The sequence below is a fragment of the Mytilus galloprovincialis genome, chromosome 12, assembly GCF_965363235.1.
Source record: "Mytilus galloprovincialis chromosome 12, xbMytGall1.hap1.1, whole genome shotgun sequence".
NCBI lineage: Eukaryota > Metazoa > Mollusca > Bivalvia > Mytilida > Mytilidae > Mytilus > Mytilus galloprovincialis.
In genome coordinates, this window is record NC_134849.1 from 64,168,541 (window position 1) to 64,185,004 (window position 16,464).

At 30.6% G+C, this 16,464-nt stretch overlaps 1 protein-coding gene across 3 annotated transcripts in view; it reads left to right on the plus strand.

Annotated features, from left to right (window-relative positions):
* Positions 1-16,464, plus strand: part of LOC143054535 (adenylyl cyclase-associated protein 1-like) — a 71,149-nt gene that overhangs the window by 20,112 nt on the left and 34,573 nt on the right. For all 3 annotated transcript variants that reach the window (XM_076227555.1, XM_076227556.1, XM_076227554.1), the window contains exons 4-8: positions 1,337-1,414; positions 4,666-4,719; positions 10,857-10,946; positions 12,296-12,381; positions 15,677-15,782. In XM_076227555.1, coding sequence (XP_076083670.1) covers positions 1,337-1,414; positions 4,666-4,719; positions 10,857-10,946; positions 12,296-12,381; positions 15,677-15,782 — 414 coding nt within the window. The remainder of the gene's footprint in view (positions 1-1,336; positions 1,415-4,665; positions 4,720-10,856; positions 10,947-12,295; positions 12,382-15,676; positions 15,783-16,464) is intronic.

The window sequence follows — 16,464 nt, forward strand, 5'->3', positions numbered from 1 at the left end:
CATTGAAATTTTGGCTTTTAAAAAAAATATATATATATATATATACAGTGAAACCTGATTAAACCGAACCCTGAATAAACCGGAAACCTGTCTAATCTAAACTTGTTCTGAAGACCAATCATATCACATTTTATGCATTGTGAACCTGGTAGATATTTTTATTACGTAAAAGTTTACTTGTAAAGTCATTCTATTAGTTGGAGCCAGGGGTTCGAGCAGGCGTATACTCTTTGCAATGGTTTATTTTTTATAAAATATTATTTTTTCAATAAACACATTTTCTTTAAGATAATTTTTTAAGGCTACAAAACTACACTTTCCTTAATCCACATAAAAGAAAATTGGTATCCACAAAGAATTGTCAGTATTTATCTTTCTTTGTATAGAATAGTAGTTGATAATATATGTTGGAAATTTGCCCGACATGACTATGATGTCATTTTCTATTTTTATTTGCCAATAACTTTATGTAAATAACTTCATTGGAAATTTGCCAATATAAAATGTTGCTGATGAAGCTTTTTTTCCTTATCTTATCTAAAATGTTTTTAGATAATGTATGTTGGACATTTGCCATGTTTGCCAGACATGACTATGATGTCATTTTCTATTTTTATTTGCCAATAACTTTATGTAAATAACTTCATTGGAAATTTGCCAATATAAAATGTTGCTGATGAAGTTTTTTTTATTGTTTTATACAATAAACAATGTATATTCACTTTTACTACCAACCAATCTTTACCATTCAGTGATAACAAGCACTTTATTTTACATTTTAATATTTTATGATGTATTTAAAAGAGTAGTTATTGTTGCAAACTCCATTAGAAATTTGAATTGATATCAGTTTTGGAAAAAGGGAAACGGGGATGTGAAAAAAAGGGGGGGGGGGGTTAAATTTTTCTCATTTCAGATTTCATAAATAAAAAGAAAATTTCTTCAAACATTTTTTTGAGAGGATTAATATTCAACAGCATAGTGAATTGCTCAAAGGCAAAAAAAAACCTTTTAAGTTCATTAGACCACATTCATTCTGTGTCAGAAACCTATGCTGTGTCAACTATTTAATTTTAGATTTAAAAAGTTTGAAGAAGAAATCTTTAATTGATTTGTAAAATCTTGACATTTGTTTTGTGTAAAAAAAAAACATGTAATGTCAAAATTTGATCACAATCCAAATTCAGAGCTGTATCACGCTTGAATGTTTTGTCCATACTTGCCCCAACTGTTCAGGGTTCGACCTCTGCGGTCGTATAAAGCTGCGCCCTGCGGAGCACCTGGTTGAATTAATTTTTCATTTTATTTTAAATGGTCACCCTATGTATATTTTTAGGGAGAAATTGTTTCCAAGGCCTTCCAGGAACAGAGACAACTTCTAGTGGTAGCTTCCAAGAGCAAGAAACCAGCTGATGTAAGTGTGATACTCATTATCTGTAGTTTGAAAAGCTTGCAGTGAAGTACTGTCATGGCTGTTACCTTAGGTGCATATCCAGGATTTGATAGTAAAGGGGTGCTCCTAAGAATAAGGAGTTTGTGCACCATATTATGAAAAACAATGGCAATAATTTTATCAACTTTACATTTTATTTGTATGGCCCTGCCACAAAGTGATTGGGGTCCCATAGTTTTATCCTTATCTATCATTCTGTCATTCTTCAACATATAGTTATAGACTTTTCCCCTGACATCCATCTCATGTTAAAGTATCTTTTGTGGGTCTTCTATAATGAATTACAGCCCCTACACTGACTTAGAAAGATTCTAGAAAATAACAGCAATACAGACTCTTATTCTCAAATCTTCATCCTTTATGTGATGCAAAATTTATTACACACAGTTGTGAAAGTGATGTTAAACACCAATCATTCAATCAATCAATCAGGAACTGCAGCCCTATTGTAATAGCTATGGGGTTTAACCACTATTGAAAGGTGACACTGGCATACATGTCTCTTATAAAATCAGGAAATTTGTTTGACTGCATATTAGCCATGCATTATTTACATTTACAAAATGATATGGTTGATAATTTTAAAAGGTCAAAAGTCTGAGTAGTGAAATCAATTAAGGTATTATGATGTTTATTTATTGAAGATAATTCATTTAAAAGACCATAAGTTAATGGGTATTTAAGTGTCTGATAGTGTTTCTGCATCTTTAATGTCATCATTTTCATCTGAAGACACCTGTCAGTCATCATTTGGTTGACAGTTACAAGTCAACAGTGATCAAGGTGAAAATATAATACATTAGATGAAAAAACCATCCATTTAAAAATCTAATTTGAATAGGGATTCTGATTTAAATAGTGTTTACATTGTCAAAAAAACATTAATCAGTCCTGTATGGAGACATTCTTAACATGTATCTTGTTTACCTTGTCAGAAGGTTTGAATCAGTCCTGTATGGAGACATTCTTAACATGCATCTTGTTTACTTTGTCAAAAGGTTTGAATCAGTCCTGTATGGAGACATTCTTAACATGTATCTTGTTTACCTTGTCAAAAGGTTTGAATCAGTCCTGTATGGAGACCTTCTTAACCAGTTAACATGCATCTTGTTTACTTTGTCAAAAGGTTTGAATTAGTCCTGTATGGAGACATTCTGAACATGCATCTTTTTTACCTTGTCAAAGGTTTGAATCAATCCTGTATGGAGACATTCTTAACATGCATCTTGTTTACTTTGTCAAAATGTTTGAATCAGTCCTGTATGGAGACATTCTTATAAAAAATGCATTAAAAATGCATAAAATTCCTAACATGCATCTTCAACAGTTTACCTTGTCAAAAGGTTTGAATCAGTCCTGTATGGAGACATTCTTAACATGCATTTTGTTTACCTTGTCAAAAGGTTTAAATAAGTTCTGTATGGATACATTCTTAAACATGCATCTTGTTTACCTTGTCAAAAGGTTGAACTCAGTCCTGTAAAGAAGCATTCAGTGCATGTGCAGTTATCTTGTTTTCAAAGTTTTGCATAGCAAACAAGTTCATGAAGTTGATGCTGCTAAAAATTATGTGTAGTTGCAATGTCCTTCCTGGTCAAAATCAACAAAGTTTTAAATATAGTCACTTTGAGGGGAGCATCTAATTGTAATTTAGTTTTAAGATAAAATCACTGTGTATCATCAGTACACCGGATATAGGTACTAATCAAGCGGGCATGATCGATTTTGACCGTACACGATAACGAAAATCTTTGTTTTGCTTTATCGATATTCAATGTACATTTCTCAACATTTGAAATTCCTGCTCCCAAATAATTTTTGCATCAAATTTTTTCTATTCATGAAACAACTTTGATATTCTAATAAGAACAATTAACTTGTACATGCGCAAATAGTTGTGAATGTCAACACCAACTTTCAATTTCGATACAGTTGTTGAGACATTTACATGTTTTATCTGAAAGAAACCTGATACAGGGCAAAAGTAATAGTTACCAATCACAAACCTACCTGTGTTACTTATTCCTTGAAACTTTTTGGGTAATAAACGAGTATGAAAATAAAGTTTTTGTGTACGGTGTACAACAACTTAACTATGCACCGTACATAAGGATTTATGTGGTCACCTCAACACCGTACACAACTCTTCTTTAGGGATAAAATATCGAAAAATAACATATGTATGAAAGATTTCAATGCCAATTATTGAAACAGCTATATTTATTACACACACACATTGACCTTTTATCAGAAAAAGAGTTGCAATGAATATAGAATTATATCGGATGAGACGAGGGCCACCTTCTTTGACAAGTATTTGCACATGCTTTTACAATGTTTTAGTAATCCCTCTTGTTTTGGGAAAATAATGAGACATCTCTAAATCATCAACCTACGACCAAATCATTTCTTAAAACAGCAATTATGTTTAGATTGAAGTACACATAGATATTATGTGAACAAAACGAAGATTTTTGTTACCTTGTAAGATAAAAATCGCTCACGCCCGCTTGGTTAGTACCTATATCCGCTGTACGATGATACACGGTGAAAATAGGAATTTCTTTATCTTTGACGGATCTCCTTTCTACAGAGTTTGTTTTCCCCAAAATGGGACAAAATAAAACCCGTCATGATAATTAAATACACTTTTTTTTAGACTTTAAGAGGTGTTTTTTTTTCAGAATATAGTACATGTACTTGTCTTTTTTTAAAACCTGTTACTGTAGAATATATATCTCCTCAAATAGAAAATATGTGTAAGTGAATGTACTGTGAATTTATAGACAATTTTGTGGTTAACAATTTTTCATGGATTGAAGAAGAATTATATATTTGTGGATGTTTGATTTGTTTGATTTGCTTAATTATGCTTTCATTAGTCTTAGAGTCAAATTCATACTTCATTGCAGGGCTTCCAAAACAGTCATATATTCCGCACAATTCTATATTATAAATAGATAGGACATTGTACCCCTGGGGAAAGCAGGACATTGTACCCCTGGGGAAAGCAGGACATTGTACCCCTGGGGAAAGCATGAAATGGTCATTTATTTTTTAGTTTAAAATAAGTTCATTGTACAATTTGATTTGCAGTTTACCTTTATCCATGAAATCCACTGAAATCATTTGAAAGTAGTACCCTATGATCTAGAGGAATAATAATGAATTCATAGTAGGGTGATGATAATTCTGTTTACTCTATTTTACAGGGAGATTTAGCCAAGCTGTTACAGCCTTTATCAGACTGTATTAGTGCTGCAGTGGTATGTATATCTTTTTAGATATAGGTTAGGTCTGCCTGGAACAGATCTTTTTTGGGGAAAAGTTGTCTCATTGACAATCATACCCCATCTTCTCACAAAGAAATATGAATTTATTGTGATGTTTTTATTATGGCCGAAATTGCAATAAGATATTTTTGTAAAAAAAACCTCATATTTTAAGTTTGGATTGTTTTATTAGCATTCAGCATGTCCTTAAGGTGGTACCTAACACTACAGGGAGATAACTCTGTAAAATAAGCAGAACGTTTTAATGATGTGTTCTTAAGGGAATATTAAGCTTCTCAATGATCAAAATGAGTGTTTGTCAAACTGCTATATAACCAGTGTAATTTTTGTTGGTTCAATTTTTTTGATTTTTTTTATATTTTAGTCAAAAGGGTCAAAGTAAATACTTTAATTGTCAAAATTTTATGAAAATTAAACGAGCAAAATTAATTTTAATTCAGGTGTTATGTACCACCTTGAATGCAATAAGTAATCTTACTTTATGTTCATTGTTCAAAAGTCACAATTAAGCTTATGCACACACAAATTATAAAATTAACTACTCATTCTTTTTCCATGTTGTTGACCAAAAGACAATTTATGTATAAAATAAAGAGCATATTGCTTCGAAAAAATTCTCCTTACCTAAGAGAGGCTTTACTTCATTAGTCCAACTTTATAAAGAAATAGATAAAACAATGTATGTACATTTAAGAGAAAAGGGGGAGGCTCTTTTTATTTTGAATGGTGAGACGCTGTCAAAAGAGGAATAACTCTTACCTGTAATGAGAAAATTTTCCAACTAAACAAAAGCTCTTTCTCCATGTTCTCTGCCAATGCTTGTCATGCTCCTTATTCTTTTTGTTGAAATTGTGTTACAAAATATTAAAAGAAGGCTTTTATTCTATATTTACCTATAAATACAAAGCTTGTGCACGTAAATGTAAAGTTTATATGAACATTTTAATAATATTGATATAATTAGGGACGACATCAAAAGTTCAGTGAAGGATATAAGAAACTTTCAACCCCACCCCCAAATTATTTGAGAAGTTTTTTATCCTACATCATCTTTTGATGTGGTCCCTTAGAGCAATTGCTCAGTCTGCCCATCAGTGTGTCTTTGGTGTAAGATAAGTCAAGATTGTCTTCACCAATTTTATAATTTTTATGCACAGTGTTTTTACCTGTAAATTAAAAGAAAGGTTCATTAGTTTTTTCTAGTGAAAATTGGACATAACTGTGATAAAAAAAACATGTGTTTTTGTTGAAAATTGCTAATTTTGAAAAACATATTTTTTAACAGATATGCAAAAAATATAAGACATCAATTTTATAATATGCTATTCAAAATGATTCCCAATGACAATTGATTTATGTTTATTTTTGTTTGAGTTAAAATTTTCTGTTATTAAAAACTTTTTTTCTAAAAACAAGACTTTTTTCTAGGATTTCTATGAAAACTGATTCATAGATATAATATCCTTTTCTAAAATGATTCCAGGTGTGGAAAGTAAAATGTGGAAAAATTCCCATAAATTTAGAAATCAAAACTTTTAAGAAACATCTTTTTGTGAAAGGATTTAAACAAAAAATAATTTATAGGTATAATAAGCTATTCTAAATTGCTTCCTGTTGTCGAAATTTGACTTTTTAAAACATTTGAAATAGGGCATACCGGTACATGTGTTTTAAAAAATTTTGTTGTAAAACACGTAAATTTGAAAAATGATTTCTTACGACAGGATTTTAACAAAAATTGATCTATAGATGTAATAAAGTATTTTTAAGTGATCTTAAGTGAAGGTGTCAAAGATTTAAAAAAAAAAATGATTTGAATTTACTGTTTTTATACGACCGCAAAATTTGAAAAATTTTTCGTCGTATATTGCTATCACGTTGGCGTCGGCGTCGTCGTCGTCGTCGTCGTCGTCCGGCGTCCGAATACTTTTAGTTTTCGCACTCTAACTTTAGTAAAAGTGAATGGAAATCTATGAAATTTTAACACAAGGTTTATGACCACAAAAGGAAGGTTGGTATTGATTTTGGGAGTTTTGGTCCCAATATTTTAGGAATTAGGGGCCAAAAAGGGCCCAAATAAGCATTCTTGGTTTTCGCACTATAACTTTAGTTTAAGTTAATAGAAATCTATGAAATTTTGACACAAGGTTTATGACCACAAAAGAACGGTTGGGATTGATTTTGGGAGTTTAGGTTTCAACAGTTTAGGAATTAGGGGCCAAAAAAGGGCCCAAATAAGCATTATTCTTGGTTTTCGCACAATAACTTTAGTTTAAGTAAATAGAAATCAATGAAATTTAAACACAATGTTAATGACTACAAAAGGAAGGTTGGTATTGATTTTGGGAGTTTAGGTCCCAACAGTTTAGGAATTAGGGGCCAAAAAGGGACCCAAATAAGCATTTTTCTTGGTTTTCGCACCATAACGTTAGTATAAGTAAATAGAAATCTATGAAATTTAAACACAAGGTTTATGACCATAAAAGGAAGGTTGGTATTGATTTTGGGAGTTTTTGTCCCAACAGAATAAGGGGCCCAAAGGGTCCAAAATTAAACTTTGTTTGATTTCATCAAAATTGAATAATTGGGGTTCTTTGATATGCCGAATCTAACTGTCATGACTGTGTATGTAGATTCTTAACTTTTGGTCCCGTTTTCAAATTGGTCTACATTAAGGTCCAAAGGGTCCAAAATTAAACTTAGTTTGATTTTGACAAAAAATGAATCAGTTAGGTTCTTTGATATGCTGAATCTAAAAATGTACTTAGATTCTTGATTATTGGCCCAGTTTTCAAGTTGGTCCAAATCGGGGTCCAAAATTAAACTTTGTTTGATTTCATCAAAAATTGAATAAATGGGGTTCTTTGATATACCAAATCTAACTGTGTATGTAGATTCTTCATTTTTGGTCCTGTTTTCAAATTGGTCTACACTAAAGTCCAAAGGGTCCAAAATTAAACTTAGTCTGATTTCAACAAAAATTGAAATCTTGGGGTTCTTTGATATGCTGAATCCAAAAATGTACTTAGATTTTTTATTATGGGCCCAGTTTTCAAGTTGGTCCAAATCAGGATCTAAAATTATTATATTAAGTATTGTGCAATAGCAAGTCTTTTCAATTGCACAGTATTGCGCAATGGCAAGAAATATCTAATTGCACAATATTGTGAAATAGCAAATTTTTTTTTAATTAGAGTTATCTTTCTTTGTCCAGAATAGTAAGCAAGAAATATCTAATTGCAAAATATTGTGCAATAGCAAGATTTTTTTTTAATTGGAGTTATCTTTCTTTGTCCAGAATCAACTTAAATCTTTGTTATATACAATATACAATGTATATTCACTTTTTACTACCAACTGATAAATTATAATAAATAACATTCAGTGATAACAAGCAGCTAGTTTTTTTTACATCTTAATATTTTATGATGTATTTAAATGAGTAGTTATTGTTGCAAACTCCATTAGAAATTTTAATTGAGATTAGTTTTGGAATAAGGGAAAGGGGGATGTGATTAAAAAAATTGGGTTCAATTTTTCTCATTTGAAATTTCATAAATAAAAAAGAAAATTTCTTCAAACATTTTTATGCCCCACCTACGATAGTAGAGGGGCATTATGTTTTCTGGTCTGTGTGTCCGTCCATCCGTCCGTCTGTCCGTTCGTTCGTCCGTCTGTTCGTCCATCCGTCTGTCCCGCTTCAGGTTAAAGCTTTTGGTCAAGGTAGTTTTTGATGAAGTTTAAGTCCAATCGACTTCAAACTTAGTACACATGTCCCCTATGATATGATCTTTCTAATTTTAATGCCAAATTAGAGTTTTTACCCCAATTTCACGGTCCACTGAACATGGAAAATGACAGTGCGAGTGGGGCATTCGTGTACTGAGGACACATTCTTGTTTTGAGAGGATTGATATTCAACAGCATAATGAATTGCTCTAAGAGAAAACAAAAATTTTAAGTTCATTAGAACACATTCATTCTGTGTCAGAAACCTATGCTGTGTCAACTATTTAATCACAATCCAAATTTAGAGCTGAATCCAGCTTGAATGTTGTGTCCATACTTGCCCCAACCGTTCAGGGTTCAACCTCTGCGGTCGTATAAAGCTACGCCCTGCGGAGCATCTGGTTAAAAATTTAACCAATTGTGAGAAATACTTTATATCATCAAGGATTACAACTAAATTGATATAAAGGTATAGTACACCACTGTAAATTCAGAAATCATTGGGTGCATTTATTATTGTGATTTTGTAATTTTAGACTTAAATGCTATTTTAATTTACCATTTTTAAAAAAAATCTTGTTTAACTTATATAAAAAAAAACTTAAATCTGAGTTTAAATTATTGTCGCATTTTTTGCAATAATAAAAACCTCACAATTATTTCTGAATTTACAGTATTCAAAATTGTTTTTCAATGTCAAATATAGAGTAAGAGTTAATTTTTGTGAGAAAAAGATAAGAATTTTTTTGGGGATTTCAATAAAAATTGGAATACATCGTTATGGTATGATATGCATATATGTTGTCAAAACTTACAGTTTTTGTTTTGAAAAAAAAGAAAAAAATGAAACATAAACCATTAAAAGAAAAAATATATATATATGGAAGTTATTTAGTTTTTCATGAAAACCATTATAGCCAAAAAATATCTTCTGAAAATGGTAACAGGACAGCCAAAATAGAGCCTCTTTTGAAAAATGTTGAGTTTATATTTGTATATGATGACATTAAGCATGTTAAGATTACGTAATTGATTTGAATTATTTTATGAATAAAGATGATGATTTAACCCAGTTACTAACTGTCAATATGTTAAGGAATTTTGGGTCCTCAATGCTCATCAACTTCCTACTGTTTTTGATTGAAGGGTCACTCAGAAAAATTGCATGTCTGGCGTACAAAATTACAATCCTGGTATGAGGGAGGGCAGGACCTTTTTCAGGACTCCGCGATCAGGTGTATTTAAGCTTAGAATTTCAGGATGGATTCTTTTGGGATCTGGGAATTCTTTTTTTGAAAATTGGGACCTTAAGATTTCATGATTTTAAGCACGGGATTTCGGGAACAGGAACCGTCTTACTCCCTCTTTGGTATCAATGGTGATTTTATATTAACTCTTACAAACAATAATGCCCCCCATTTTCTCTAGTTTTGGATCTGCCTTACATATGCCTTCTTTACCATTCATTCCAGAAAAATTTCAGAATTATTTTAGTTTTTACAACGCTATGAAGATTGCTCTATATCTTCCACAATTTCTAAAAAAATTGTTAAAAATGTCAATCACAGCGCCTTTTGATGAAGAAAGTATTCTTGCACTTTAAGAGTTAACATTAAATTTGGTGGAAAATGTACAACATTAAACATTATAAATTCTTGTAATTCTCAATGTGAAGGATAATTTTTCTATCTGAATGAAGTATCGTTTAAAAACCTCTTAGGAATGGTCTTGTTTAACCCATCTTTTAATGTTTTATGAATTAAAAAATCATTACCACGGATACCAATGAAGTTAATTATTATTTTCCATATATTCTTTTGATCTTCTGAAATTTTCAAGTCCGACAATTTCTCTTTGTTTAATCTTTTGCAAATCAGAAATAATACACTTTCTAATAATTTATGACATATCTAGTTTTTTTTTATTACCTTATTATTAAGTTATGATCTTTAAGAGATTTTTTATTCATTCTTTATGAGAAAAAAATCCTGCTATTTTTAAAGCGATGAAATTGTATATATTTTATCCTGTGTCTTTCCCTTTGGTACTAATTATTTAATTATATGACGTTAGTTTTTTTTTAACAAAATAAATTCACTGGCTGTTCTAATGGATTTTGGAACTCTTATTTATTGTTATTTCACAAATTTAAATAGAATTGCTTGTACCTGAACACTTCCATTGTCCTGACATAGCCCAATGGTTCAGAAATCCATATCACCTAGTCTCTCCATCAATGATAGCCCATAGTTGCTAACATCCCCCCCCCCCAAAAAAAAAACCCAACCCTTTTGGTCTCTGGCAGCTTAATTAATACAGCTGTCTCAGTGTCAATCATTGTCTTTTGATTTTTATACTAAGTAAACTATTTTTGATTTCAGAATTTTAGAGAAGGAAACCGTGGAAGTCAGTTTTTCAACCATTTATCAGTCCTAAGTGAATCTTTGTCAGCTCTTGGATGGGTTTCTGTGGTGAGTTTGATATGAAAAGAAATATACAATATTAAGTCAATGTCAGGAAAATATAAACTTTTTGTATGAGGCAGAGAAACTGGGGAAGGAGGAGGTTCTACCGAGCCCTTCCCCAATTTTGTGCCGAGTACAAAAAAGTTTATATTTATTGACATTGACCTAATATTGTTTTTATACTGCAACTTAAATTAATACATGTAATACATTGATAACTTTTAAAATCAAAACACTAATGTCAAACTTATTTTCATCCCATAATGGACCCCTGGTTTTTGAGAAAGTGTTCCATGATGAAATTGACGTTATACAAAATAAAGCTATGTTACTATATTTAGGAAATAAACACAACTAGTTGCAGTATAAATACAGATACTCCCAAAAACAAAAGATGGATAAGTGAAAAAATTACACTTTACCATATACTATTAAAGAGGAACGAAAGATACCAGAGGAATAGTGAAACTCATAGATTGAAAATAAACTGACAACGCCATGGCTAAAAATGAAAAAGACAAACAGACAAATAATAGTACAGAAGACAAAACATAGAAAACTAAAGTCTTTTTGACTGATATATGATTAGTAATATATATTCTAATCACATTTTCATAAATACTTCACACGAATAATGTATTATTAGTTTATAGATATAAATGATTGAATCAACTGTGAAAGTCAAGTGGTTTTAAGGTTCATGGTAAAGTTTGTGTTATAAGGCCATTGTTATATTTTGAGTGTGCTCTGCTGAAAGGTGATTTAGGTAACATATTAAATTCAGTCATTTGTTAGTAAAGCAGGGTTGGGAACTCAGATTTTTCTTCAACAATAAAACAGGTTGCCAAGGAATTGAAATGAATGTGTAAACTGTTGTATTTAGAACCTTGACAAAAAATTGATTGATTTTCGACATGACAGCCAGATTTTAATTGTGTAAGAAGCTGGAGAGAACCGACCTTCATCCCTTCACAAAAAAAATGAACATACATCATTTGGATATTTATAAATATATTTTGATATCTACACTATTAAATGAAAAGACCTTATTTTGTGTGTCGCTTCTCTTCCATCTGCAATAAATTAATCATCAAGCCTCCGTGTCCTATAAGTACCATGCATAGTTACATTTGTCATCCTTGCCTATAGTATGATTATATAGTTTGTTTTATTTTGGGAGAAAAAATTCTCTCATAAAATCTTCAACACAAATTCATCGTACAACAGTCTTCATACTTAAACCACGCTTTAAATGTCAATGATTTCACAGGTGTGTTCTAGAAGCATATGAAAATAAAAAATGGAGTGCATATTAATGTAACTTTCATGTCTTTGTATGTGTATTTATTTGATAGGCACCAACACCAGGACCATTTGTCAAAGATATGGCTGATGCTGGCATGTTTTACTCCAACCGTGTTCTTAAAGATTACAAGGGGAAGTAAGTTTATGTACTTAGGACTGAATTCTGTTCGTGAACTGGTATCCTATGAACATGTACACTATCAAGTGATGTTTTTATACTGATATTCTAAGAAATGATCAGATAGCTTTACACACAAAATGTTCTTACTCACATATTTATAAAAAGACTGGGAAATCTTTCAAGTCGGGTAAAAAATTAGCTAAGTACCATAGCCTTTTTTTTTTTCTTTTTTTCTTTTTTTTAGTTTATCACATGTTGAAATATTCTAGACTTTACTGGTGCTCAACTTAAAACAGCTTTAAAATTTAAGATTCTTTAGGAAACTAGAAACAGAATTTATAATTTATTGGCCTATCAAGGAATTTAGAGGGTAACATTCAAATTGACAATATATAGAGAAACTCCCATCACCTTTTTTTCATTATGAGAATTAACTCAACAGATATTACAGTGCATTCCTTCTTTTCTTTCTTTTTCAATTAAAAAATACCAGCAGCCAATGATTTTATTACAGAAACATCATAAATGTTTCATTACTGATTAAACTTCAAACTTTGTAAACAAAAAACTCCATCAAACTTTCACCTGCATCAGCAAAATGGATGAATGGTGTGTTATCTTGTCCTGCTGTTAAAACACTTAAACGATCCATCTATCATTCACTTTAATGCTTTAAATTTGCAGTGCTAATTATCAGGTACTCAAAACGTTTAACTGATCTGTATATCATATTAAGGGTATTGGAAAAGGTATTTCTTTATGTTTCCAACTTGTCAAAGTTGATGTTTTTACATCGCTTTTTTCTTTTAAAACTTCAGAATTATTTTAGATCTTTTCTGCAAATTGGTTTCTTTTATTGTTTTGACAGAGTTGTTTGTTTTTTAATTTTTTTTGGAACAACGTAGATCTGACGGCTTTCTTCTGTAAATTGGAATCATCTTGAGACAATTTGTAGTGCATTTCTATAGTGCTTAATTTTAAGCCTTGTAAAGAATTTGTGTTGAAATGTTTATCCTTAGTTTAAACAGATTTTAATGCTGGTTTCATTTGTTGAACAGAGGTGGAATTTCAAAGCTTACTGTTAATTCAGAAAATATTGTGCTCATTTATTTCTGTCTCTGTTGAAAAATGTACACACATGTAAGATGTAAGTTATTGCAATTTTTTGGGAGGTATTTCAATACCAAAAATGAGAGTTGATTTTTGTGAAACTAATGTCATCGCAATATTTGCAAAAAGAAATTCCTTTGAACTTTTAAATTACTAATAATTTTGTTGTTGATTAATTGAGAACCTGAAGAGATTTTCTGGTTGACTTTTAAGAGATAAGAATTATTTGATTTTCTCCAAGGAAGTCATATACCTAAAGCTATAATTATGATAAAATTTATAAATTTTGAATTGAGACAATTTATATTAAACAATGATGCTGTTCCTTGATATAAGAAAATGTGGTATGAGTGCCAATAAGACAACTCTCCATCCAAGTCATAATGGTTCACCATTGAAATATTAAAAACATTATTGATTCAAGACGTAAAACCCCTGCAATTTCTCTGTTGAATTTTTTAAACTATTTATAAATAATTTTTTTCTTTATTTCTAATCCCTAATTTTAGTATATGGCTTTGGTAGTGTTGATATAAAAAAAGTTACTGTATGGTTGCCTATTAAACAGCTAATCACTGAAATAGAAATGATAAGGATTTAAGAAACCATAGGTCACCAAACGGCCTTCAACAATGAGCAAAACCCATAAAATATATAGTAAGCTACAAATGGCCCAGAACATGACAAAATATGAACAATTTAAACAGAAAGAAATTCAACTTGCTGATTTAGAAAAAAAAATGAAGAAAAAAAATCATCTGACAGCAACCAATTTACACAACTACTGAAAACAGATAAGATTTGACATATAAAAAAGAAGATGTGGTATGATTGCCAATAAGACAACCATCCACAAAAGACCAAAATGGCACAGACATTAACAACTATAGGTCACCATACGGCCTTCAACAATGAGCAAAGCCCATACCGCAAAGTCAGCTATAAAAGGCCCCAATACAGGTTCAAGACTAGGGACAGGCACAACAAATTCTTTCAAGCTGTAGCACTTTTGATAAAATTGGGCATTCTCTCTCTAAGAAATCTTTGCAGCTAAAGAAAGATAACTCTTGAATTTCTGTTGAAAAAACACTCAGAAGATGAGATATTTAAGATATAATCAGTTATAACTGATAAAAATGTGATTATCTTGTAAACAATATTTTTTTTGGTTAAAAGTACAGATTTTTTGGATGGTTTTATTTACATGTTTCAGATGTTTTAAAATAAATCAAGTTTTATGAACTTCGTTGAAAAAACAAACTTTTAAGTGTTTTTGAAGAGCTCATTTTCATCAGTTATTAACACTTGAGACAAATGATTTTAAATAGAATTGAAAATCTTTGAAAGATACCAAATAGTTTAAATTATAAGGAGAATTCCTGTCATTTCATTATATAAATCAAACAAAAGATATATAAAGTCCTAGGAAATTTGTAGATTTAGTTTTTATCCTGAGAATCAAAGTTTACACTTGAGAAGAATAATTTTCAATAGAATAAAAAATCTTCTAAAGATATAAAATAGTTTAAATTGTAATGAGATATTCTAGCATTGCATTAAATAATCAAACAAAGGTATTTTTAAGTCTGAGGAAGTTTGTTGGTTTAGTTTCAATCTTGATAATCAAAGTTTGAGAGTCCATTAAATTTCCTGTTTCTAAACTCATAAATTGAATTGTTTTTATACCAAATTGAGAAAGCAGACACATCAATAAGTTTAAGATTTAGAATCAGAAAATATACTTAATAAACAATAATGATAGTCCTTGAAACTTAAGTCTGTAAGTCTAAATGTAGACTAATTTAGAAACCAAAAAGTATATATATTCATAATTATAGTTCTTGAAACCTAACTGACTTAATTCAAAATATAGACAAATTTAGGAGCCAAAAAATATATTTATGAATACTGTTGATTCATTTATATTTTTTGGATACCAAATTTCTGTGGATTTGGATTACCTGGTACTGGGAAACCAGGAATTTAAATGAATAACAAGTTTCTGACTTGGGACAGGCACATACTGAATGTGGTGGGGTTTGCTGGAGAAACCATCCCCCTAACCTAGAATTAAGGTGAAACAGTACAATATAAGAACAAATTTCACATCTCTTATAATGTTCAGTTTTTTGTTTGTTCCATGTTTGACCTTTCTGTACCAAAATATTTAAACTAACAAATTGACAATTTTATTTTTCAGAGATGAGAATCATGTTAATTGGGTAAAGGCTTGGTCATCCACATTGTCCACTCTCCAGAGTTACATCAAAGAAAACCATACCACAGGCTTGTCCTGGAATCCACAGGTAAGATTTACCTGTAAATAAAGACCATCTGACATTTATGACGAATAACGGTAAAAGTTCTTGCCAAATGACGTTAACGGTAATTTTTGGTGTATGACAATAAAATGTACACTTTCTTTTAGACGATTAAAACATCAACTGATTTTAACGAATCACGCTAATTTTTTTCCAAAAATTGACGGTAACGATTATTATTTGAGATCTCTGACGAACCACGATAAGGATATTTTGATGAAACACGGTAAAATTTTAACCAATTTGACGCTAACGGTAGCAGAAAATTACTGTTTGACGCCTGAAGTTAAAGGGCATTACTACCCTCATTTAGTTGGTTGATGATTTCTGTTATGGACCACTTTACTCTATGATAAAATTATGATACCAATTTTTGGGAACCAGATGAGCATTAGTGTATTAAATTATAAGCCTGATACCTTTGATAACTGATTAGACAAAGTGTCTTTTATACGATTGTGGAATATTTGAAAAAAACAAAATAACCAAAAAGTATACCAAAAGTCAGGCATGGAATCAGAGATTTTATGCAAGAAAGAGATATATTTCTTAATTGAAAATAATTTCCATAATGTAACAGGAAATTTCAATTACCCAATATCCTTATTGTCATGCTAGTATCTATAAGTATATGATCATCTGAAGAAAGTTATCCCTGACATGTTCG